Below are 25,358 nucleotides of genomic sequence, written 5' to 3'. Positions count from 1 at the left end.
TAAAGAACCAAAAGCCAAAATCTAAGGAGTCAACTAAAGCTCTTTAATCAAAATGATTTCTTCTTACGCTCGCTATCATCATGGCATTCTCATGATGAATGTTTAATAAGTTTCCAGTTAAAAATTTCTGAAATTAGCCCTCGCCCGTGATGGTGATCATAATGACGATGGTCAACTATGATGGACGATGGATAACCCACAATTGTACTCATTGTCCACAGACATGCTGGAATGTCTCTTCGATCATACCTCACTCAGATATATTTAGTGTGTCATTTATGCGTTTGTTATGACCAATTTTATGGATGGTTTTCAATAAATCTATGTCCAAACAAAAGGGGCATGTCGTTTTCTTCTATTGCTGATTTCTCCAAAAATGCAAATGAGCTAGGTAGGATGGGTCTACCCATCTCGAGAGTCTATCGAACTGATTGAGTGTCCAGTCTGTGTGCCATCTCTGCGATTTTTGAATATCAGAAGTCAGTTGTGATGATAGATTTGTTGTGAAATATGATTGCGTTTGACAACTACACTCAGAGAAGAGTGAACCCATTAGCGAGTTATTTTTAACTAACCAGTGTTAATATTGAACTTCGTATGTCGCTAAAGAAGCATGTACCCATAGTAAGTTCAACATTTTCCTATAGGTTAGTAATTTGATTTAACTTTTGTCAAGTTCAAACTTAACTGTTCAGAAGTAAAAAATTAACTAAATAATACATTTTTTAAAAACTAAAAAAATTTATGTTCTGGATTTCCTAGACCATTTGGTGACTTGGAGCAAGGAGACCTCAAGGGGGAGGATCCCCATTTTTACATGTCATATTATATTTAGTACAAACCACTTACTCTTTTGTAGTACAAATCCTTTAGAATCATTTATTAGATTTTATTTTTATCATTTTATAAAATTTTACCTTTTGTCCGGACGGAGGATCGAACAACGTACCATCAGTTTTCTAACTAAACACACTATCCACTGGGCCACTTAGCTCTTATACTCATCAACAACCAAATGTGACTTTGTTTATTCTTTTCTTGCTTTGCTGCATGTATTCATTAACACATACACTCAAGGGTGTCTATTTTTAGAAACACCACACGAGCATATGTTTCGGAGACGAACTATTGTCTAGAAATAGATTCACTTAATGGTAGTTAGTATTGACATGCGTCGTTAGTTTATTTATACTAAAAATGGAAATTTCGTGTCCAACTAGACTTCGTAATATTGCACAGTAAAAGTTCAATAACGCTGAGAAACATCTTCGTACGTTCGAGAAAATACGTATTCCCTATTATTATATTTGCTTCAGTCCATTTACGAACTCATTGGGAGTTCTTAACCATTTTGCTGTTAATGGCCGTAAGTTCAATTTACTTCCTTTGAGTTATTTTTGTTCATCAATAGTTAAATTTAACTAACTGTGAGTAAAATTTTGAACTACTCAATATTATGGAATTTACTTGTAGTTACGACGTTCAATTTTCTGAGTGTATGCGTCTATCACGTTTTGGCAAATACCATTCACACTGTAGGATAAAAGTGATGTAAACTTGGGCTACTAAATGCGCCCATGCGAATCATTTTTGTTAACTTCTACACACAAAAGATCTTATTAAAATTGAGCAAAGAATTTTTTTCATGCACTGAAAATGCGAAATTTGCTTAGGATACAAGACCCATTTCTCTGATATAACGACTTTTTTCCTTGGCCAAAAATCGATAAACTTTTCAATGAAGTCGCTTCGTCCTTATAATTAAGTGATTCGACTTAAAACTGGCTATCCTCATATGAAAGAAAATTTTGTTTGACTAAGGTCAACTTGAATTTAATAATTTTTGAAAAATTCTTTAAAGTTAATGAAATTGTCTTCAAATTGTTCGACTGTTTGTATCTGGACTACAAAGCAAAAAAGTGTTCAAAAATAGGACATGTTTTCCATCACTTTATTTTAAAGAAGTGTTTTACATGAAACCTACAATAATTTCTACTTGAAGTCGAGTTTGAATTTGGAAATTTAAGTTACCATTAAAACGCATTTAAAGGACTTGTTGCGGCCCTTTAGTTTAGGTTCATCATTATTAAATAATTATCGATCATTTTAAATTGAATTGAAATATATAAAACTCTGCTATTTTTATTGCCTATGATGTACTTCTTGTAAGCAGAGAGACTTGATCTCTCAATGTTAATCTGTTATACCACTGGTTCTTTAAACTACTGCATTCCATTGTTGTTTTTGTATTTTGTACATAAATCTGGCTGAATATATAGGAGACAAACAGAACAGTAGCAAATGATTTAAAACGGAATAGACATAAGCGTGAAAAATAAAAATTGAAATAAATTTAGTGTTACATCGACAAGCAAACCGTTTGAAGTTCATTTTTTTTGGCGAACTCCTCCATTTTTTTGGTTTATCACTGCGGTGTAGTTACTCCGTTTGGAAAAAAGCTTCCCAGCGAAAATATTGGCGCCCGAGCAGGGACTTAACAAGGTCCAAAAAGAAATTTTAAGATTTATACGAACTTTTTGTAAATCTCATCGTAAAAGTTGAATTGTCTCACTAGCGGCCATTTATTCCAGTAACCCGAGTATTATTATACAAGACTACAAGTTGCTCTAAATAGAAGTTGTGAGTATATTGTGCCATTTCTCTGGAAACGCTTAAACCTATTATAAAGAAGGGTTCCAGTTAAAAGGTATTAATTTGTAGTAAACAGAAAAGGCAATATATACTTTCGGTATACGCGTGATAATGGTTAAAGGGGCTAAAAGGGAACAAGATCTTCCAAAATCAAGGGATTGTTTGGTTAATTCCTTGAATCGAAGCAAATCGTACATTTTTAAAAATCATGCCTCAATGAATTTGTCCGAGCTTGAAACTCGCTTAAGTTTGATCGAATCAGTATTTACTCAATTATGCACGATTCAAACATCAATTGAACAAGAGTCGGAAGAGGATAGTGAATTAGACAAGCGTCAACGTTTTGAGGAAATATATTGTGATGTAAAATCAAAAATTTTGACTGCTATGAAGCAAAAGGACAGGCGTGCATCTAATACTCATGAGTCAGTATTATGTAATCAAACTCTAAATAATACTAATGTGGTGCCAAGTCGATCATCTAATCTGCCAAAGTTAAAATTGCCTAACTTTTCTGGCAAATATACCGAATGGACAAACTGGTTTAATACATTCTCCTCAATTGTAGATTCTGACCATGATTTAGATGACTTGTCGAAATTTATTCATCTTAGATCTTGTTTAGGTCCGATCCCTTTGGGAACTATAGAGTTTTTGGAGCTCACAGGAGCTAACTATGTTAAGGCATTGGGATTACTTAAGAAACGGTTTGAGAACAGATCTGTGATTTTTCAGTCCCATGTGAAGGAATTATTTGATTTGGAACGAATATCTGTACCCTCTTCAGAGTCAATTCGTAGGTTGATTGATGTAATAAATTCTCACTTGCATTCTTTGGAAAGTTTAGGTTCCCCTGAGGAGTTGAAGAATATGATGGTTTTCTTTTTGGCTCGTTTGAAGCTAGACGATGTGACTTTGGCGAAGTGGCATGAGTGCTCCAAGGTCGAGGAACTGCCAACGTGGAATATTTTGGAATCATTTCTTGTCAAAAGGTGTTTATCTCTTGAAAGCTGCGAGGCGAATTATGATCATAGTGGAAGTAGTGGCATTAGGCGCAATTCTTGTAAATTTTCAGGGCGTAAGGCAAAGGCAAAGGCTCTTTCCGTATCGGTTGGAGGGGGCAAATTATGTTGTCCTTCTTGCAATGCCTCGCATAAAATTTTCCAATGTCCGAAATTTTTAGCTCTTTCCCCTCAACAAAAATATTTTGAGGCCAAGAAGTTTTCGATTTGCATTTTGTGTTTGGAGGCTGATCATGCCGTTAGAGAGTGCAAGAGTAAGAAGTGCGAGAAATGTGGGAAACCTCACCATGTTCTGCTACACAGAGAAAATGTCAGGATGTCTAAGTCTTCGGAAGAGACAGATCTAGTGGACAGTGGATTCAATGCAGCTCTTTACAGTCCAATGATTTCTAAGGCTACGTCAAATTTTTTGGCTACGGCCAGGATTTTAGTTAGGGGTAATAAAGGACAGTTTCGAGAAATTAGATGCATTTTGGACTCGGGAAGTCAATTGAACTTCATCACTTCAAAACTCGTTAGTATTCTTAAGTTACCTAGTGAAAGCTCTTCTACTTTAGTAAGTGGCATAGGGAATTCTAATTCCCATATAGAGGGCAAAGTGAATACGCTAATGAAGTCTAGGGTAACGGATTTTTGTTGCAAACTAGATTTGCATATATTACCGGTTATTACCAATTATTCACCTACCCCTGAAGTAAATGTGGAGAATTGGAATTTGCCAAATAACATAAAGTTAGCTGATCCTTACTTTCATCAGCGAGGTGAAATTGACGTTCTCTTAGGTGTTGGGGTGTTTTTCAAGTTGTTGGCAGTTGGACAGATTAAGTTGGCAGACCATCTCCCGATATTACAGAAGTCTTTATTAGGGTGGATTGTGGTTGGAGACTGCAATACTGATTCCGAAGTAACTTCCCTTGTAGCCTCCAATGGCATTCGTGACGATGATGGTAAGTTGCGAGAATTAGTGGAGCGTTTTTGGTATTGTGAGGAACTTTCACCTGAGTTTGTTTCCCCTCTTTCTCTAGACGACCAAATGTGTGAAGATATATTTATTTCTACTGTACAACGATCTCAGTCTGGGCGTTTTATTGTTCGTTTGCCGTTCCGTGAGTTAAACTGTTCACTTGGAAAGTCGTACAATGTTGCACTTAAACGATTTTTGAATTTAGAGCGTAAACTGGAGCTAGACTCAGAATTGAGGAACGAATATTTAAATTTCATCGATGAGTATGAGTCTTTGGGACACTTAGAAACTCTATCTGATGATGTCGACATAAATTCAGTCAGGTACTTTATGCCTCATCACCCTGTTTTTCGGTTGCAGAGCTCAACGACTAAATTGCGTGTCGTCTTTGACGCATCGTCTAAAACCGATAACGGTTTCTCCTTAAATGATCATTTACTGGTCGGGGCTCGCCTCCAGCCAGACATTTTTGATATTTTGATACGTTTTCGCTCATATAGGTACGTTATAACGGCAGATGTGGCCAAAATGTTTAGGCAGGTCTTGGTCCACGAGGACGATTGCATGTATCAATGCATTTTGTGGCGTCCTAAAAAAAACGGATGCAATCAAAGTTTTGAAATTGAGAACAGTAACTTACGGCACTAGTGCCGCCCCTTTTTTAGCGGTTAGGTGTTTGAATTATTTGGCCGATCATTTTAAGGAAAAGTGTCCATTGGGTAGCCAAGCTATTTTGGAGAATTTTTATATGGACGATATGCTTGCGGGTTCTAATTCTATGGAAGGGTTATTGAAGTTGAAAGATGAAATCATTGAAATTCTTAGTTCAGGAGGGTTCGATCTACACAAGTGGAGATCTAATTGTATCAACCTCAATTTCACACCTGAATGCCTTAATATAAAAACCGAGGATTGTGCGAAGGCCCTCGGGATAATGTGGGACTCAAGAAAAGATATTTTTTATACCCACCACCATAGAATGGTGACGGGGGTATAATAAGTTTGTCATTCCGTTTGTAACGCATCGAACTATCGATTTCCGACTATATAAAGTATATATATTCTTGATCAGGGAGAAATTCTAAGACGATATAACGATGTCCGTCTGTCCGTCTGTCTGTCTGTCTGTCTGTCTGTCTGTCTGTCTGTTGTAATCACGCTACAGACTTCAATAATGAAGCAATCGTGCTGAAATTTTGCACAAGCTCGTCTTTTGTCTGCAGGCAGGTCAAGTTCGAAGATGGGCTATATCGGTCCAGGTTTTGATATAGTCCCCATATAAACCGACCTCCCGATTTGGGGTCTTGGGCTTATAGAAATCGTAGTTTTTATCCAATTTGCCTGAAATTTGAAATCTGGAGGTATTTTATGACCATAAAGAGATGTGCCAAAAATGGTGAGTATCGGTCCACGTTTTGGTATAGCCCCCATATAGACCGATCTCCCGATTTTACTTCTTGGGCTTATAGAAACCGCAGTTTTTATTCAATTTACCTGAAATTTGAAATCTAGAGGTATTGTAGGACCACAAATACGTGTGCCAAAAATTGTGAGTATCGGTCCATATGTTGGTATAGCCCCCATATAGACCGATCTCCCGATTTTACTTCTTGGGCTTATAGAAAACGCAGTTTTTATCCAATTTACCTGAAATTGGAAATCTAGAGGTATTGTAGGACCACAAATACGTGTGCCAAAAATTGTGAGTATCGGTCCATATTTTGGTATAGCCCCCATATAGACAGTTCTCCCGATTTTACTTCTTGGGCTTATAGAAACCGCAGTTTTTATTCAATTTATCTGAAATTGGAAATCTAGAGGTATTGTAGGACCGCAAATATGTGTGGCAAAAATTGTGAGTATCGGTCCATATTTTGGTATAGCCCCCATATAGACCGATCTCCCGATTTTACTTCTTGGGCTTATAGAAACCGCAGTTTTTATTCAATTTACCTGAAATTGGAAATCTAGAGGTATTGTAGGACCACAAATACGTGTGGCAAAAATTGTGAGTATCGGTCCATATTATGGTATAGCCCCCATATAGACCGATTCCCCAATTTTACTTCTTGGGCTTCTAGAATCCGAAGTTTTTATCCTATTTGCCTGAAATTGGAAATCTAGAGGTATTTTCGGGTCACAAAGAGGTGTGCTGAAAATGGTGAGTATCGGTCCATATTTTAGTATAGCCCCCATAAGAACGATCTCCCGATTTAACTCCTTGGGTTTCTAGAAACCGTAGTTTTTATCTGATATGCCTGAAATTGTAAATATTCTGGTATTTTAGGCTCACAAAAACGTGTATCGGATTAAGTTTTTATCGGTCCATTTGGTAATGCCTCCATATAGACCGACTTCACTTCTTGAGGGTGTAGAAGGCGCACTGATCATGAAAATTGCTTGAAACTCAATGTAAAATTTCCAGATTTTACTTCTACAGATTTAAGATTTCAAATCAAGACGTTATTTTATAATTTTCTTGCACACTTACAAGAGATGTTAATGATTCCTCTAAACCTCAAACAAAAATGGTTCTTATAAATCCAGAATCTGATATAGTCCTCATAGGTGAAATCTTTAAATTTATCTTCGGGTTGTGTCCTCAAGTCCTCAAGCCCTCCTGAAATTTCAAAGGAAACCCTAATATTTGGTTCATGGTGGTGGGTATTTAAGATTCGGCCCGGCCGAACTTACTGCTGTATATACTTGTTCATTTTCATATGTTGATGTTCAAAATACGAAATGTTCGAAACGAATTGTACTTTCCGAGGTGGCCAAACTATATGACCCATTGGGACTAATAAATCCTGTTGTTGTTTTAGGAAAGATTTTTCTGCAACACTTGTGGTGTTTGAAATTGGATTGGGATGAGTCACTGCCTCAGGAGTTAGTTACCCGTTGGATACGTTTTAGGAAGGAAATTCCTATTCTGAGTGAGATTGAATTTGCTAGATCGTTTTGGAGTACGGGTGAAATGGTCTCGATAGAATTACATGGATTTTCGGACGCTTCTCTTAGGGCATACGGAGCTGTTGTATACGCTAGGGCATGCGACGCAGATGGAAAAATCACGGTGGTTTTAGTAGCGTCTAAATCGCGAGTGGCCCCATTGAAGTCTCTATCGCTGCCGCGATTAGAGCTTCAAGGTGCGGTGTTATTAGCTGGTCTTATGAATAGGGTGAAGAAATACATTGCCTTCGGTAACCCTGCTACCTTTTATTGGACTGACTCGACACTCGTTTTGCAATGGTTAGCGTCACACCCATCTAGATGGTCTACATTCATAGCTAATAGAGTGAGCAAGATTCATAGTACATCATTAGTCCAGGATTGGTACAAAATTGAAGGTCGTGATAATCCAGCAGACATTGTTTCTCGCGGTATGTACCCCTCTGAACTGAAGACTTCTGAACTTTGGTTCAAGGGTCCAAAGTTTTTGAACAATTTGAAGGAGTCGTGGCCAATAATGGGTTCTGAACCATTGCAAATTTCTGAAGAGATGGAGGAGCGCAGGGCGGAATTTACTTTAACAGCTACTGCTAGTGATGAACATATTGACTTTGTGTCCACCCGTAAATTCAGTAATAATTTTCCTAAATTACAGAGAGTATTTGCTTACATATACCGATGGCGCATGAGCATTAATTCAAAGTTCACCTCTAGCCACAAATCTTTTTTAACAATTCCAGAATTGAACGGTGGTTTAGAGTACATAATTTTCAATATACAAAATATTCATTTTTTTGAAGAGAAACAGAATCTAATATTAAATAGAAGTGCAAATTTAGTATCTATTCAAAAGCTAAATCCATTTTTGGACAACTCGAGATTGCGTTTACTTAGAGTTGGCGGTCGCTTGACAAAGGCAGAGCTTCCTTTCGAAGTAAAACATCCTATCCTATTGCCGGGAAATCATGTTATCATTACTTCGTTAGTCGATTATATTCATAGATTTAATTTACATCCAGGAGCTACCGCCTTAATGGCCTTTGTTCGCCAGCGTTTTTGGATATTAAATATTAGAAAAATAGCGCGAAGGGTTGTTCGAAAATGTTTGCGTTGCTTCAGACATAATCCTAAGCCTCTTGTTCAATTTATGGGTGATTTGCCTTCACACCGTGTAAATAAAAATGAAAATCCATTTTTTCATTCAGGTATGGACTTTGCTGGACCCATATCCGTCCATTACAAAATAAGAGGCAAACGTCCGTATAAAGTATACCTTGCTATTTTTGTTTGCTTTCAAACGAAAGCCTGCCACTTAGAAGTGGTAACCGATCTGAGTACCGACTCCTTTATATTAGCATTAAAGCGTTTCTTCGCCCGAAGAGGTTTATGCTCGCACTTGTATTGCGACAACGCAACTAATTTTGTGGGAGCTGCTAGAAGATTGAACAATACTATGAGAGCAGTATTCGACGAAGATGGAAAACGAAATATTGATCAGGAGTGCTCACAGAGAGGCGTGCAGTTTCATTTCATACCCCCACGAACACCACATTTTGGAGGATTGTGGGAGAGTGCCGTAAAAATTGCCAAGCAACTAATTGTGCGACACACCAATGCAGCCTCATTAACCTACGAAGAACTGAATACTGTTGTCACCCAAGTTGAAGCTGTGATGAATTCACGTCCTCTCTGCCCTCTGTCGCCTGATCCCAATGACTTGGAGGCACTTACCCCAGGGCATTTTTTAATTGGGAGAGCACTCAATTCCTTACCAGACCACTCTGAAGAAAATGATCTAAATATCTCCCACTTTAACCGATGGAAACGAATTTCAGCTGTACATACTGTCTTCTGGAGAAGGTGGTCAAAAGAATACTTGACTTTGATGCAAGTCAGAATGAAGTGGCATACGAAGGAGAAGAGCGTCAGTGTGGGAACACTTGTACTTATATCCGAAGATAATTTGCCACCCACCTACTGGATGTTGGGACGAGTTGTTGAAACTCATAGTGGTGCTGATGGGTTGATACGTGTGGTGACACTGCGAACCAAAAGAGGAATACTTAAGAGAGGCATTAATCGCATTTGCCCTTTACCATTAGAATAGCCGCAATGAATTCGTTTGTTTTGGAAGAAACTTCCAAGGTGGGGACTATGTTGCGGCCCTTTAGTTTAGGTTCATCATTATTAAATAATTATCGATAATTTTAAATTGAATTGAAATATATAAAACTCTGCTATTTTTATTGCCTATGATGTACTTCTTGTAAGCAGAGAGACTTGATCTCTCAATGTTAATCTGTTATACCACTGGTTCTTTAAACTACTGCATTCCATTGTTGTTTTTGTATTTTGTACATAAATCTGGCTGAATATATAGGAGACAAACAGAACAGTAGCAAATGATTTAAAACGGAATAGACATAAGCGTGAAAAATAAAAATTGTAATAAATTTAGTGTTACATCGACAAGCAAACCGTTTGAAGTTCATTTTTTTTGGCGAACTCCTCCATTTTTTTGGTTTATCACTGCGGTGTAGTTACTCCGTTTGGAAAAAAGCTTCCCAGCGAAAATAGACTTTGATAGCACATGAAGAAAAAAGATGAAAAATCAAATATATTAAAATTTATTTCCTAGAATCAAGTACGTAAAACTTAAATTTAAAAGAGAAATGTGTATTAAATTTGTCCTTATTTCAGTTCTCCTCTTCTTTGACTCGGCATCAATACCAAAACCATTAGTGTAAAGACAAAATCTTTGGAATCGAGTATGCTTTTTTGGTGTGTATACACCGAATCATTTTTATAATACTGCATTGGGCAGCTCGATAACGCAATATATCATAACACATTCAAAGGATACATAGGCTGGAAAGGAAACTCCTAATGATGATACGATTTTTTTGCCACCATAGTGAAATTTGTAAGCAATTTTTCATTGGCGGGCCTCTATCAACTATGAAAAATTGGTCCATAGCGGTTCAAAATCATATATAGCCCCCATATAAAGTGATCCCCAGATTTGGCCTGTGGAGCCTCTAAGAGGAGCAAATTTCTTCCAATTCAGTTGAAATTTGGTGTATGGTGTCAGTATATGCGGTCTTAAAACTCTGTAAAAATTGTTCCATATCCGCTCATAATCATACACTGAAAAAACAGGGAGAAAACTTTTGGTTAAGTTTAGAAAATTTTGAATATTTTTAGAAAATTTTAACTAAACAGTATTACAAATGCTGGCATCACGCCGATATCACAAAAATAAGTAAATATTTTTCGACAAATTCAAGAAAATTTATTAGACATTAATAATTTTTTTCACTTGGTAAAGAAAATTTTGTAGTTTGTAGGAAAAAAATTGGAGTTCAAAATTGCAAGAATGTCTTTAGTGACATCCAAATTTCATGATGGACGAATTGGTAGTAAAATTTACAAATTTAAAGAAATAATGAACTATTTTGTGAGAAATACAAATTTAGTAAATCCTTATGCTTAATTTGTGTAGAATTTTTCCCTTTTTAGTTCATTTAACTAACGTACGCAAAAAATTATTCGAGTAAAGGAAACTTTCTCCAAACATAATAATTCCATGAACTAAAATAAAGTTAAATTGTCTTTAGTGTAATAGAGAGCTCACTTTTTTTGAGTATATATAGCACCCCCATATAAACCGACCCCCAAATTTGATTTTCGGACATTCTTGGAGGTGCATATGTTAATTCATCCAATCCGGTTGAAATTTGGGTACGTGGTGTTAGCAGGGTTGGCCTATGTGACTTTTGCGGCATACATTTACGAAGGTATAATACGTATGGCTCAAAAGTCGTAAACCTAATGTAGAAAACCTACATTTAAATAAAATAAAATTTTTGAAAATGTTTATAATTTTCTGATCACATTTCCTTCTTATAAGAATTTTCCAATTTTTATTCCGCTTGGCAGGATTTATAAACTTTAAAATAATTCTAAATTATATATTACCAAATATTTTTTACTGAATATTGTTAAACTTCATCCTCGGCCTTTATCATCTTATTCACCAAAATCTCACTATGTTCATGCTACTAATTCGAGAAGTGGCGTCCTTTTTTCGCCGACGAAAAAAGTTTTTTCATAATGATCACACAATTTTAAGTTGTGACCATGTTCTTTAAACTAGGAGAACTAGGAGAAAAACATTTTAAGTCGTGACCATTGTGTTTTAATTCAAACAAAAATCTTTTTATCAATATATTAATATTTTGGATGGGGACAATTATATTTTTCTTAGAACCATGTTCACTGAGCCAACATGGTTGCAGGTGAAGATATTACATGGTCACCGCAAAAATAGCTCCTATCATATTATTTTGCTCTTCGAATATGATTGTGACAACCATGTTTCTTCTCTGCGTGTAGGATCAATAAAATTCAATAAAAAATCCAAATTATAACGGATACTTCAAAGTAAAAAATGTTTTCCTAACCTTTAACCGTCTATGTGGTAAAATTAACCACCTCGCACAAATGTTTACATGTATTATAAATAAGACGTGTGGAATAATGTGTATGTTTATTTTTGAAAGTACATATTAGAGGTCTGCACAATTCCGTTTGTAAATGCAGAGTACACGTGTACTTGCTACATGAGTACATCTATTTGAGAGATTCGCAAAACAATTGGTACACATGTCGTTGCTACTCTGATGTCTTCACTACCAACAAACACATATTCCTCTTTCTCTCTTATAGAAGTGTACACAGAGTGATCACGTCGAGTATGTTGCGAGAACAAAACTTCATAGAGTACTCCATGTACCACGTGCAGTTTCAGAAATACAAAAAAACAGTTACTCTCCATAATATATGTTTTGGTTTGTTATAAAGAACGGCAAACGTTAAGGTAAGTGTTGACATACATAAATATATGAAATATGTGACATACATACATATCTATGATTAATAATAATGGAAAGTTTTGCTTCGCACATAACTGAGAAGTACTTGTGGTACCACGTGAAGTGAAGAGAATCCATGTTGTACTTTTTCTCAAGTACTTACATTTTTATTGTTCTTTTTTTTCGGAACACATATTGTTTCGGATAAGTACTTGGTGGTATTTGACAAGCAAGAGTTCTCTTCACTTCACTACTTGCGCTCTGAGAGAAAGACAGTGTATGTACTATATTCGACAGCGAATTACATACATGTAGTGAAAAGTTATTCGATGCAGACCTCTAGTACATATTATATTTCGAAATATTGTTTTATTATAGTTAATCAACAAATGTAATAATGATACAAAAAACTATTTTTATAAACAACAAGTAAGGAAAGTCTACTTTGTAGATCTAAATTTTCGATACCATATCACATCCGTCAAATGTGTTGGATGCTATATATGAAGGTTTGTCCCAAATACATACATTTAAATATCACTCGATTTGGACAGAATTTGATAGACTTTTACAAAATCTATAGACTCAAAATTTAAGTTGGCTAATGCACTAATATGGGAAACATTTTAAGGAATATTAGCAAAAGTTTATTTATGATTTATCGCTCTATATATATGTATTAGAAGTTTAGAAAAATTAGAGTCATTTTTACAACTTTTCGACTAAGCAGTTAACAAGGAAAATGTTGGTATTTTGACCATTTTTGTCGAAATCAGAAAAACATATATGTCAGAGCTATATCTAAATCTGAACCGATTTCAATCAAATTTGACACACATGTCTAAATTACTAATTGTACTCCTAGTGCAAAATCTCAACCAAATTGGGCCAAAACTCTGGCTTCTGGGGCCATATAAGTCCATATCGGGCGAAAAATATATATGGAAGCTATATCCAAATCTGAACCGATTTCAATTAAATTTGGCGCACATGGCTATACTACCAATTGTACTCCTTGTGCAAAATTTCAAGCTAATCGGTATAAAACTCTGGCTTCTGGGTCCATATAAGTGCATATCGGGCGAAAGATATATATGGGAGCTATATCTAAATCTGAATCGATTTCAACCAAATTTGGCACGCATAGCTACAATGGTAAATCTACTCCCTGTGCAAAATTTCAACCAAATTGGGCTAAAACTCTGGCTTTTAGGACCATATTAGTCCATATCGGGCGAAAGATATATATGGGAGTTATATCTAAATCTGAACCGATTTCAATCAAATTTTGCACACTTGACTATACTACTAATTGTACTCCTAGTGCAATATTTCAACCAAATTCGGCCAAAAATCTGGCTTCTGGGCCATATAAGTCCATATCGGGCGAAAGATATATATGGGAGCTATATCTAAATCTGAACCGATTTCAATCAAATTTTGCACACTTGACTATACGACTAAGTGTTATGTTTGTACAAAATTTCAAGCAAATCGGTATAAAACTCTGGCTGCTGGGTCTATATTAGTGCATATCGGGCGAAAGATATATATGGGAGCTATATCTAAATCTGAACCGATTTCTTCCAAAATCAATAGGGTTCTATTCTGATCCAAATTAGGAACATGAGCCAAATTTGAAGGCGATTGGATTTAAATTGCGACCTAGACTTTGATCACAAACATGTGTTCACAGACGGACAGACGGACATGGTTATATCGACTCAGGGACCCACCCTGAGCATTATTGCCAAAGACACCATGTGTCTATCTCGTCTCCTTCTGGGTGTTACAAACATATGCACTAACTTATAATACCCTGTTCCACACTGTGGCGCAGGGTATAAAAATTGTTTATTTACTTTAAGGAAAATGTTGCCGACCATCTAGACAAATTTAAACATTTTTTGTAAGAGTAAGGCTATGGTCACACTAGGCAAATATTTGACCAAAATGAGTGTCAAACATTTTTCCAGAATCATTTTCCAAATATGTTGATACGGTTTTTGGAAAATAATCCTATCATGATGTTATATATCTAATATGAGCTAAATATGTTTTCTGGTTTGGCTGTGGCGGCGGATTCTTTTTTGATTTGTGTCAAATATTTGCCCAGTGTGACCATAGCTTAAGTTAATATTTTGAGACAAAGAAAATAAAAAATATAGAATTAGATTGTGATGAATTTTTTGTTCTTTGTGTTTTGCAGCACTATTTAGTGAAGATCAGTTTGAGTTTTCATATTCCTCTTTATTTATTTCAGTTAATAATTACAATCCATTTAATGAGATGTTATCACAGCAGATATTACAACAATGAGACTCTTATTGAACATATACTTTATATTAGTTATACGCACCTAAATTTTAGGATACACAATTTACACAATGTTAAGGACAATTTTTAAATTTTTAAATAATGAAACTTTAATTAAAAGAACGTTTTTAATTTTTACTTCAATATTTTTTTATTAAATTTAAAGTTGTTTTGGAATTAAGAAAACATTTTTACTTTGAAGTACCCGTTACTGAACAAACGTGGGAGTAGTTTCTAAAATGGACTGTATGTTTATTAATGGTAAACTCCCAAAGTTGTTAATGCAGAAACCAAGACCATTGACCAAAAAAATAAAGAAACAGAAAAAATTTCAAGATTCAGTATACAGGTTTATTGTTGGGGCTCTCAATGATGCTTCTTACCGTCTTCGATGAAGATGTACAAGTGAAGTTGAGAAGTTTAACAATAGTCTAATAAAGCAGTGTTAGTTAAACAATTCAGTAATGAAAAGGACAACTATTTTAATTCATTTGAGCAAAACTATTGTTGTAGTACGGATAAAAAATAGGGTTGCCGTTTTGGCTGAATTTAAAGTTATTTCATTACAATTCAATAATTCATTTATATAGTAGATACTGCAGTTCAATAATAAATTCAAATAATTCATAATTTTTTAATAAAAAAATAGTAAAATTGTTGAACTAGATTCAACAGTTACAGTTTAGATGAAATTACCCTAAACCACGTATAGTGGTCAGGGTATAATTAATTTGAACTGTCAAAAATGTGCCTACCAGAAATGATTTGATTGTAGACCCCATAAAATATCTACCGATCGACTCATAATCACCTCCTGAGTAGGTCTAGCCCACACTGAAAAAAATATTGTCGTGAGGCCAAAGATTTCATGTCCTTAAAATACGAATGCGTTTTTTGCTTACCATAGAAGACGCATTTCTCTGATAGAAATTTTTTTCTTGCCCGAAAGGCGATGAACTTTTCTATAAAGTTGTTTTTTCATTATAATTAAGTGATTCAAATTAAAAATGGATATCTTAAAACCAAAGAAAATTTTGTTTGTCTAAGGTCATCTTGTCTTTAATAACACTAGGTAACAAATAACAAAATTTTCTCTGTGATTTGTTTCTTGCATATTTTTTCTTATTGATTTTGACCTACGAAACACGAAAATGAGTTTTTAAAAAACGACTGTTGGCTAGTGTAATTCAGAAAAAATATTCAAAACTAAAGAAATTGTCTTTAAATTTGTTGTCTTTTTGCATCTTGACAACAAAGCAAAAAGCGTTTAAAAATAGGAGATGTTTTTCAACACTTTATTTTAAATAATGACGATTTTTACACGAGACATAGCATAATTTCTACTTGAAGTTGAGTCTGAATTTGAAAATTTATATTACCGTTAACTCTTTTCTAAATGACTTTAATTGCACATGAAGAAAAAAAAACAGGAAAAACGAATAAATTAAAATTTGCTGTCTAGGATCAAGTACGCAAAACTTAAATTTAAAAGAGAATTCTATCTTAAAAGTTTCCTCACTTCAATCCGTCGCTTCTTTGGCATGGAATCAATACAAAAATCAGTTTTTTTATGTTTGCATTCAAATACACTCAAAACGAGTATTTTTATTTAATCTATGAAATAGTTTCCATATTTTTTTGTGTTTAGAATACCGCTGTCAATTATAGCTTGTATTTTCTTGGAGATTTAACGAGCCGCCAAACTTTTTCTTGTTTAATTGAAAACTTTCGATATCCACTGTATTTGTGAATAACTAAAAGTGCGTGATGTGATCCACTTGTGCATGGAATGGGAATTTAAAAATCACTCAAAAAACTATGAAATCGAATTAAAAGTCTCTTTGATGTGATTTTTGTCGCATGGGCGAATATTTATGATAATGACAAATGTCCGCTCATACAGCCAGTCTTGACTTTTGGTACTTAATTTTTTTTGTCGCTTTAATGTATTATTATTTTAAATAGTTTATATTGTTGTTGTTTCACTTTAATGAAACTCTTTTTCGACTATAAGTTGGTTTTTATTGTAACATTATATTTTTCGTTAATTTGTTGTGTGCTGAATTGTTAATGATTGAAAGACCAATGTTGTGTTGATAGCCCGCCTTGACGGTTGGCTGTCAGTCGAATGCTTGGTCGTTCGCTATTTTCTTGATTTGTACTTCAACAACATTGAGATGGTTAGCCCCCCGTTGTCTGGATGGGTTCACTACATGGGATTTCTTCGAAAGATATTCAGTGATTGTTGTCATCATAATTCGCAATTAATGTCAAATTGAGTTAATGGCATAAATGTTGTAAATAAGCGAATGTTTTGCTACTTTAAATTCGGTGTTAAAATGCTACTGAAGTGCCACAGTCATGGTAGGGTTTATGTTTTTAGGGCGCTTCCATTTCCATATGAGACTGTTAGCATTAATGCAGTCACCTGATATTGGGAACCTATAGTGGTGGAGCGGATATTGTCAACTTACATTGTGGCTATCGAATCGTTCTAGAGGTCATAGAGTTAGCGCGAATTTTTTTTTACCATTTTGTCTTAGTAAATGATAGTATTGATCTAATTTTTACATTCCTAAAAACAAAAACATAAGATCTTTTTGTTTACAAATTGATAGTTCTGAATTTTTATGCAAATTCAATTTTTAAAAATGGCTGCTTGTTAGCAAAATTTGCAATACTTTCACTCGTCAGAATTTGGAAAATCTTGTGTCACGAACTTTAGAATGATGCATGTGAATAACTTTGCCAATGACTCAAGTAGAACAACTTGGAATATTATAACGGAAATTTGCAAAACTTTCTACGGTATATATGCATAAATTTAAATTAATTATAAATTCAATTGAAAGTCAATTTAATTGAGCTAATCTTTATTAAGATAATATGAATTAGAAAACTTAAAAAAAAAATTACAAATAAATTAATTACACTCAAATCCCTATATAAATAGATCTTTATTTCTTATGTACCACGGAGCGTTTACTATTCCCTCAGAACTTTGGTTTGAAATTGTCGGATCATATCAATGATACTGCAGCAGCACAGCTGTATCCCATAGGTCCACATGGGCTTTAAAACTTGTTTATATATTGGATTGATACGGAAGATTTTTGCTAATAAGCCATTTCAACTCACGATATCCATTTCCAGGGCCTTTTGTTTTACATGCTCTTTCCATTTCAACTTTGTAAATTTTACCAAAACTAAGACAATTTTATAAATTCGAAGTCATTTTTTTCAAAGTACAAAATTTTCCTCAATAAGACAAAATTGAATTATATCTAATAATTTTTCTGATTGTTTACAATATAATTAAGTATTTTTTTAAAATTAAACAAAATTTTCTTTCTGGGTGGGTTAACTATTTTATGTGAGTATAAAATCAAATAAATTATTAACTAAATTAAATTAAGATTAATTTAATTCGATAAATCTAACTTAAGTTTAATTAAACTAGACGACCATGTTTGGTCGTTGGTCAAACACCAAATATAGTTTGCAGGAAGCACATCTATTTTTGGATAGTACCGAAATATTATGGTGTTTGTTTTACAGGAACATTTAATATGTTTGGAAGCACTTTGTCCCATACAATATAATATGTTTGGAGACATATTCCCCCAAAAGATTGTGTTTATACTCAAAATAAAAAATATTATTCGCAAGTTGAATACTCGTATAAACATTAACATTTTTCAATCGAATCATATTGTTCTTTAAATATAAGCAGGAACGTTATTTTTAAACACTAAACAATATTTTTTTTTTCAATCCATTCATAAAATTATTTAGGAGTGAACTATTTTCCTCTCAAATTGTTATATTTTTATACCCTCCATCATAGGATGGGGGTATATTAACTTTGTCATTCCGTTTGTAACACATCGAAATATTGCTCTAAGACCCCATCAAGTATATATATTCTGGGTCGTGGTGAAATTCTGAGCCGATCTGAGCGTCCGTCCGTCTGTTGAAATCACGCTAACTTCCGAACGAAACAAGCTATCGACTTGAAACTTGGCACAAGTAGTTGTTATCGATGTAGGTCGGATGGTATTGAAAATGGGCCATATCGGTCCACTTTTACGTATAGCTCCCATATAAAGGGACCCACAGATTTGGCTTGTGGAGCCTCTAACAGAAGCATATTTCATCCGATCCGGCTGAAATTTGGTATATGGTGTTGGTATATGGTCTCTAACAACCAAGCAAAAATTGGTCCACATCGGTCCATAATTATATATAGCCCCCATATAAACCGATCTTCAGATTTGGCTTGCGGAGCCTAAAAGAGAAGCAAATTTAATCCGATCCGGCTGAAATTTGGTACATGGTGTTGGTATATGGTCTCTAACAACCATGCAAAAATTGGTTCATATCGGTCCATAATTATATATAGCCCCCATATAAACCGATCCCCAGATTTGGCTTGCGGAGCCTCAAAGAGAAGAACATTTCATCCGATTCGATTAAGATTCAGGCTCACTTAGACTATTCAGTCCATTGTGATACCACATTAACTAAAAGTACCTATTACATATGGGCACTTCTAGTTTTTTTTCTTTGTTGAACCAACCAGATTGTTCCAAAAACATTGGCAGCCTGCTTAAGTTAACGTTTTCCAGATCCGCCAGTAATCTGAAGCTATATGCTCCTAAAAGTTGCTTGCGCTTTACACAAAATGCAGGACACTCACACAAGAGGTGTTTAATTGATTCTTTTTCCTCCGCATCATGACAGCTCATACAATAGTCATTATACTTCGCGCCAATAGTTTTTGCAAAATCTCCTATCAGGCAGCGACCCGTTATAGCAGATATCAGGAGTGATATCTGACGTCTCGAGAACATTAGCATATCTAGTGTGCGGTTTAAGTTGAAATGGGGCCATATTTGCTTGGTGTCGTTACAACCCTTGCAATTCTCCCATCGAACATTTGCCATCATAACAGCCTTCTCACGCAGCATGAGCTTGCAGGTAGCTAGGGGCATACCAACAAATTCTAGTTCCCCTGGAATATGTAAGGTAGTCCCTAGCCTTGCCAACTCATCGGCTTCGCAGTTCCCCGGTATGTTCCTATGGCCAGGCACCCATATTAGGTGAATATTGTACTGCTCAGCCATCTCATTGAGAGATTTGCGGCAATCGATGGCCGTTTTCGAGTTGAGGAACACAGAGTCCAAGGATTTTATTGCAGGTTGACTGTCTGAGTATATATTAATGCCCACATTATTTGGAACATTACTTCTCAGCCAATTCGCCACCTCTCTTATTGCTAATATTTCAGCCTGAAAAACACTACAGTGATTAGGTAATCTTTTCGCTATTTGAAGTTCCAAATCATTAGAATATACTCCGAAACCCACTTGTCCATCCAATTTGGAGCCATCAGTGTAGAAATCTATATATTCTTTATTCCCCGGGGTCTGTGTGCACCACGCCTCACTGTTGGGGATTAGAGTCTCAAACTTTTTGTCAAAAAGTGGACTCGCCAAAGTGTAATCCACTACGTTAGGCACATCTGACATTGTTTTGAGGACAGAACTGTGACCGTAACCTTTTTCCGACCACAGCGATAGTTCGCGCAACCGCACAGCCGTTGTTGCAGCTGACTGTTTGGCCAAAATGTCTAAAGGCAATAGATGCAGCATGACATTAAGGGAATTTGTTCCTGTCTTGCTGAATGCGCCTGAAATACACAAACACGCCATACGCTGAACTTTATCTAAACCAGTCGGTTTCTGAAGTGCCGGCCACCAGACTACAACACCATATAGCATTATAGGTCTAACCACTGCCGTGTATAGCCAATGCACAATTTTTGGTTTTAGTCCCCACTTTTTTCCTATTGCCTTTTTGCACGAGTACAAAGCTACAGTTGCCTTCCTCGCCCTTTCTTCAATATTAAGCTTAAAGTTCAGCTTCCTGTCCAAAATAACGCCAAGGTATTTTGCACAATCACCAAAGGGAATTTCAATACCCCCTAAGGAAATAGGCCTAACCGTGGGAGTTTTGCGATCTTTGCAGTACATGACTAATTCTGTCTTTGCGGGATTTACCCCAAGACCATTGTCTTTCGCCCATTTTTCAGTCATCCGGAGGGCCCTCTGAATAATATCTCTGATTGTGGATGGGAATTTTCCCCTGACTGCCAGAGCTACATCATCTGCGTATGCCACCACTTTTATCCTTTCTTTTTCTAGAGAAACCAGAAGGTTGTTTATAGCAACATTCCAAAGAAGAGGCGACAGAACCCCTCCTTGGGGAGTGCCTCTGTTCACATACCTTTGTATGTTTGCTTGCCCTAGTGTGGCTGAAATACGTCTCTTCATTAGCAGTTCGTCTAACAGCCTGAGTATACATGGATCAACATTCAGAGTTGTCAGTCCATTTAATATCGAGCTCGGATGGACATTATTGAACGCCCCTTCGATGTCTAGAAACGCCACGATTGTGTATTCTTTGACAGATAGTGAGCTTTCAATAAAGCTGACTAGTTCATGTAGTGCGGTCTCAGTAGACCTGCCCTTCGAGTATGCATGCTGTCGTTTCGAGAACAAACTTGAATCGATGCTAGTTCTAAGATAAATATCTATCATCCTCTCCAGAGTCTTAAGTAGGAATGAGGATAAGCTGATTGGTCGGAAATCCTTCGCCCTCGAGTGAGAGGCTTTTCCCGCTTTAGGTATGAAGACGACTTTTGTTTCCCTCCACTTTCCTGGGATATATGATAAGTTGATACATCCTTTATATATCACCGACAACCAGGGGATAATTTTGTCAGTTACAGCTTGTAACTCCGCCGGAGTAATTCCATCAGGTCCAGGGGATTTGAATGGTCCAAAGCTATTTAGCGCCCATCTTATTCTAGTTTCCGATACAATTTCCTCGACAGGAAACGACCGCTGAGCAACTGTGGCACCGCCAGTACATGGTTCAACCGTCTGATTTCCAGGAAAATGTGTGTCCAATAGTACCTCCAGCGTCTTCTCACTGGACGTTGTCCAATTGCCCTCCGATGTTTTAATGAAACCTGGAGCGGAGTTGGTGGATGCTAGAACCTTCCGTAGTCTGGAAGCCTCGGACGTATTCTCAATACTGCTGCAGTAATCATTCCAAGAGTTATGCTGAGCCTTTCTCAGTTCTCGCTTGTATCCTCTCAGAATCTTCTTGTAAGCGTCCCAGTCCTCAGAAGCTCTGGTGGACTTTGCCTTGTTAAAGAGCTTCCTGCAGGATTTCCTCATATTACTTAATTCCGTAGACCACCATGGTGGTCGATGTTTCCCCCTTGGCTTTCCTCTAGGGCATGCAGCTTTCAGTGAGATGTTGAAGGCCTTAGTAATCCGCTCCACTGCGTATTCGATATCTTGCACATTTCTCATATTTGTCTCTGTTATTTCCGGTATCATCATATTGAACGATTCCCTATACCTATTCCAGTCAGCTTTCCTAACATTTGGCGGAAATATGATCTTGGTGATATGAACATCAAATTTGAAACTGATGTAGCGATGATCTGAGAAGCTGTGTTCACTTAAAACCTGCCACTCAGATATCATTTCATTCAGTTCTTGCGAGGCCAAGGTGATGTCCAAAACCTCTTGCCTGTTTTTAGTGACAAAGGTTGGGACATCTCCCTTGTTGCAAACTACCAGATTAGTACGCAAAATAAACTCTATTAGCGACTCTCCCCTTGCATTGGTATCACTACTTCCCCATATACTATGATGTGCATTCGCATCCCATAATGAGTTTCGTCTTTGTTTTCCGTGACTCCTCCACTAAGGTCTTAACGGCATATGGAGGCATCTCCCTGTCATGTCCCATGTAGACCGAAGATACCCAATATTTGCATTTGGCTATTTCTAAACTGGCAACGACAGTGTCTGTATTGCACATTGAAGGAAGCAGAAACAAGTTGAACTCGTTTTTAGCAATTATACAGGCTCGATTTACATCATTACCACTATACTGCAATAGTTTGAACCCCGGAGTACTTAATTCACATATTTTATTTTTATAAATATATGGTTCTTGAATAAGAACAATATCTATGTCCCCTTTCATCAGGAGAACTTTTAAGGCAGCACATGCAGCCTTACAATGATGAAGATTTATCTGGAGGATCCGTAGGACCATCGAGATTTTCAACAACCGTCACATCAGCCGCTTCAATCGAGTCATCAAGAATGTCCTCTTCAGAGATATCGGTGACTCTCGCAATAACCATAGGTTCAACTTTGGTGAGTTCTGAGGCAGTAGAAGCCTCCTCACGCATACGGTATCTATCCATGTCTTCAAATGTCTTGGTATCCCCCTCGACTTCGCAAGAGGATCCGCTTACTTCTGATTCAGACAGAGGCTTGTCCATTTCTGAATCCTTTAGCTGATCGTTTTTATACACCTTCATTTGGATATAATGAAAGCCATAACATACACGGCCCTGGGACTTTGCTAGATGTGGCAAAGACTGAGTGTTCAATATAAACACTGCATGCCGTCTTGGCCCATCCACTTCATCCAAACGGCCAATCTTCCAATCAGCTGTTGGAAGATCTGGATTGCATTGTTTCAGTCTATTTAAAATAGATTCAGGGTCAGGAGGGTTTGCAGGTATCCACGCATGTGCTCTTGGTCTAGCCGGTATGTCTTTCTTCTCGACTAACTCTAGAGCAGCTCCTTCCCAAACTTCACCAATTAGTATCAGAGCAGCTTTAAAACATTCTATAGACCTCTGGTCCTCAAATGCGACTAGCTTAAATCGTGCTTGATACCAACCAGCCTCTTGGTGTCGAGGATCTGGGCCGGGAAACTTTTCCAGCACCTGTGAGTAGACGGCAGACAAAGCATTCTCAATTTCCCCCCATTTTTGCTTTGGAACCATACCATCCAATGCTCCTTTATTAATGATAGCCATCACAAGGCTGTCTTTAGCAACTGAGGCAAACGATCGTTGATCCCTTTTGGAGGATGGCAGCTCATCCGGTGATCGTTCCCTTTTTCCAGCCTCAAGAATTCCTTGAGCCCATTTTAAGGAATCGCTTTGTTTAGCCGACAACGTGCTTGGGTCGACTGATCCTAATTTCTTTAGGATAAACAAAGCATTTCTGCGTTCTTTGAATCTCTTTCGTGAGGGATTACCTCCTTTTGATGCCGTTACCTTGGAAAAGGTCCGACTTGTCAAATTGTCGCCACCTGTCGACCCGTCTACAGGTCGACTAATTGGGCCTAACTCTTGGTCATTGCCCAAATCTATAACTCCAGTCGATACTCGTCCACTGGGCCCTGAAGTTAGCAACCCAGTGGATGTCTTTGAATTTCTCTGCATGGTGGCCTAATATCCCACCACACTTGAAATTCGTAGTAGGTACTTATTACGATGATTTTATCCGCTATTAAAAAACACGTCCGTTCCGTTCGACGGTTGAAATAAGGGTACATAAGCTTCGGCCTGGCCGAACTTACGGCCGTATATACTTGTTCACTTTTGTGCCAATTGATTTACAGACTATTGTTAAAGTATACGTATATTTTAATCTAGACCGATTTGGATTGTTTTTTTTTTGATTTTCTGCAAATAATCTTATTTTGCAAAATTTTATTTCTATACAAATTTTTTTCAAAATTTTATTTTGCAGAAATTTTTGTAATAGTTTTATTTCTTTGAAAATTTTGTAAAAGTTTTATTTCTATAGAAAATTTTGTTAACATTTTATTTCTATAGAAAATTTGTCAAATTTTATTTCTATAGGTAATTTTATCAAAATTTTATTTCCATAGAAAATTTTGTCTACATATTATTTCTATAGAATATTTTGTCAAAACTTTATTTCTATAGAAAAATTTGTCAACATTTTATTTCTATAGAAAATTTTGCCAAAATTTTGTTTCTATTGAAAATTCTGTCAACAATTTATTTCTATAGAAAATTTTTGAAAATTTTACTTCTATAGAAAATTTATGAAAATTTTATTTCTATAGAAAATTTTGTCAGCAATTTATTTCTATATGAAATTTTGTCGAAATTTTATTTTCAAAGAAATTTTTGTCCAATTTTTATTCTATAGGGAATTTTGCCAAAATTTTATTTCCATAGAAGATTTTATCAAAATTTTATTTCTATAGAAAAATTTGTCAAAAGTTTATTTCAATAGAAACATTTTGAAGAATCAAGAATTCTACCAATTCTACACTGAAAAAAATATTGTCGTGAGGTCAAAGATTTCATGTCTTTAAAATACGAATACACATTTTGCTTAGCATAGAAGACGCATTTCTTTAAAATAAAGTTATTTTCCTTGTCCAAAAGTCGATAAACTTTTCAATGAAGTCGTATTGTCCTTATAATTAAGTGATTTGACTTAAAAATGGGTATCTTAACATGAAAGAAAAAATTTATAGGCTAAGGTCAACTTGACTTTAATAATTCAGCAAAATTGTTTAAATTTAATGAAATTGTCTTTAAATTTGTTGTCTTTTTGCATCTTGACTACAAAGCAAAAAAATCGTTCAAATATAGGACATGTTTTTCAAAACTTTATTTTAAAGAAGTTTTTTACTTCAAACATAGCATAATTT

At 35.9% G+C, this 25,358-nt stretch overlaps 1 protein-coding gene across 1 annotated transcript; it reads left to right on the top strand.

The window, feature by feature from the left end:
* Positions 1-2,763: 2,763 nt before the first annotated feature.
* Positions 2,764-9,694, top strand: LOC142230945 (uncharacterized). The gene is made up of 2 exons (XM_075301562.1): positions 2,764-5,269; positions 7,461-9,694. Exons 1-2 carry the CDS (start codon positions 2,764-2,766, stop codon positions 9,692-9,694), a joined length of 4,740 nt encoding a protein of 1,579 aa, XP_075157677.1.
* Positions 9,695-25,358: the final 15,664 nt, after the last annotated feature.

The sequence above is a fragment of the Haematobia irritans genome, chromosome 3 (genome assembly GCF_050003625.1).
Source record: "Haematobia irritans isolate KBUSLIRL chromosome 3, ASM5000362v1, whole genome shotgun sequence".
Taxonomy (NCBI): domain Eukaryota; kingdom Metazoa; phylum Arthropoda; class Insecta; order Diptera; family Muscidae; genus Haematobia; species Haematobia irritans.
The sequence above is the reverse complement of the archived record's forward strand: the minus strand, read 5'-3'. Positions and strand labels throughout refer to the sequence as shown.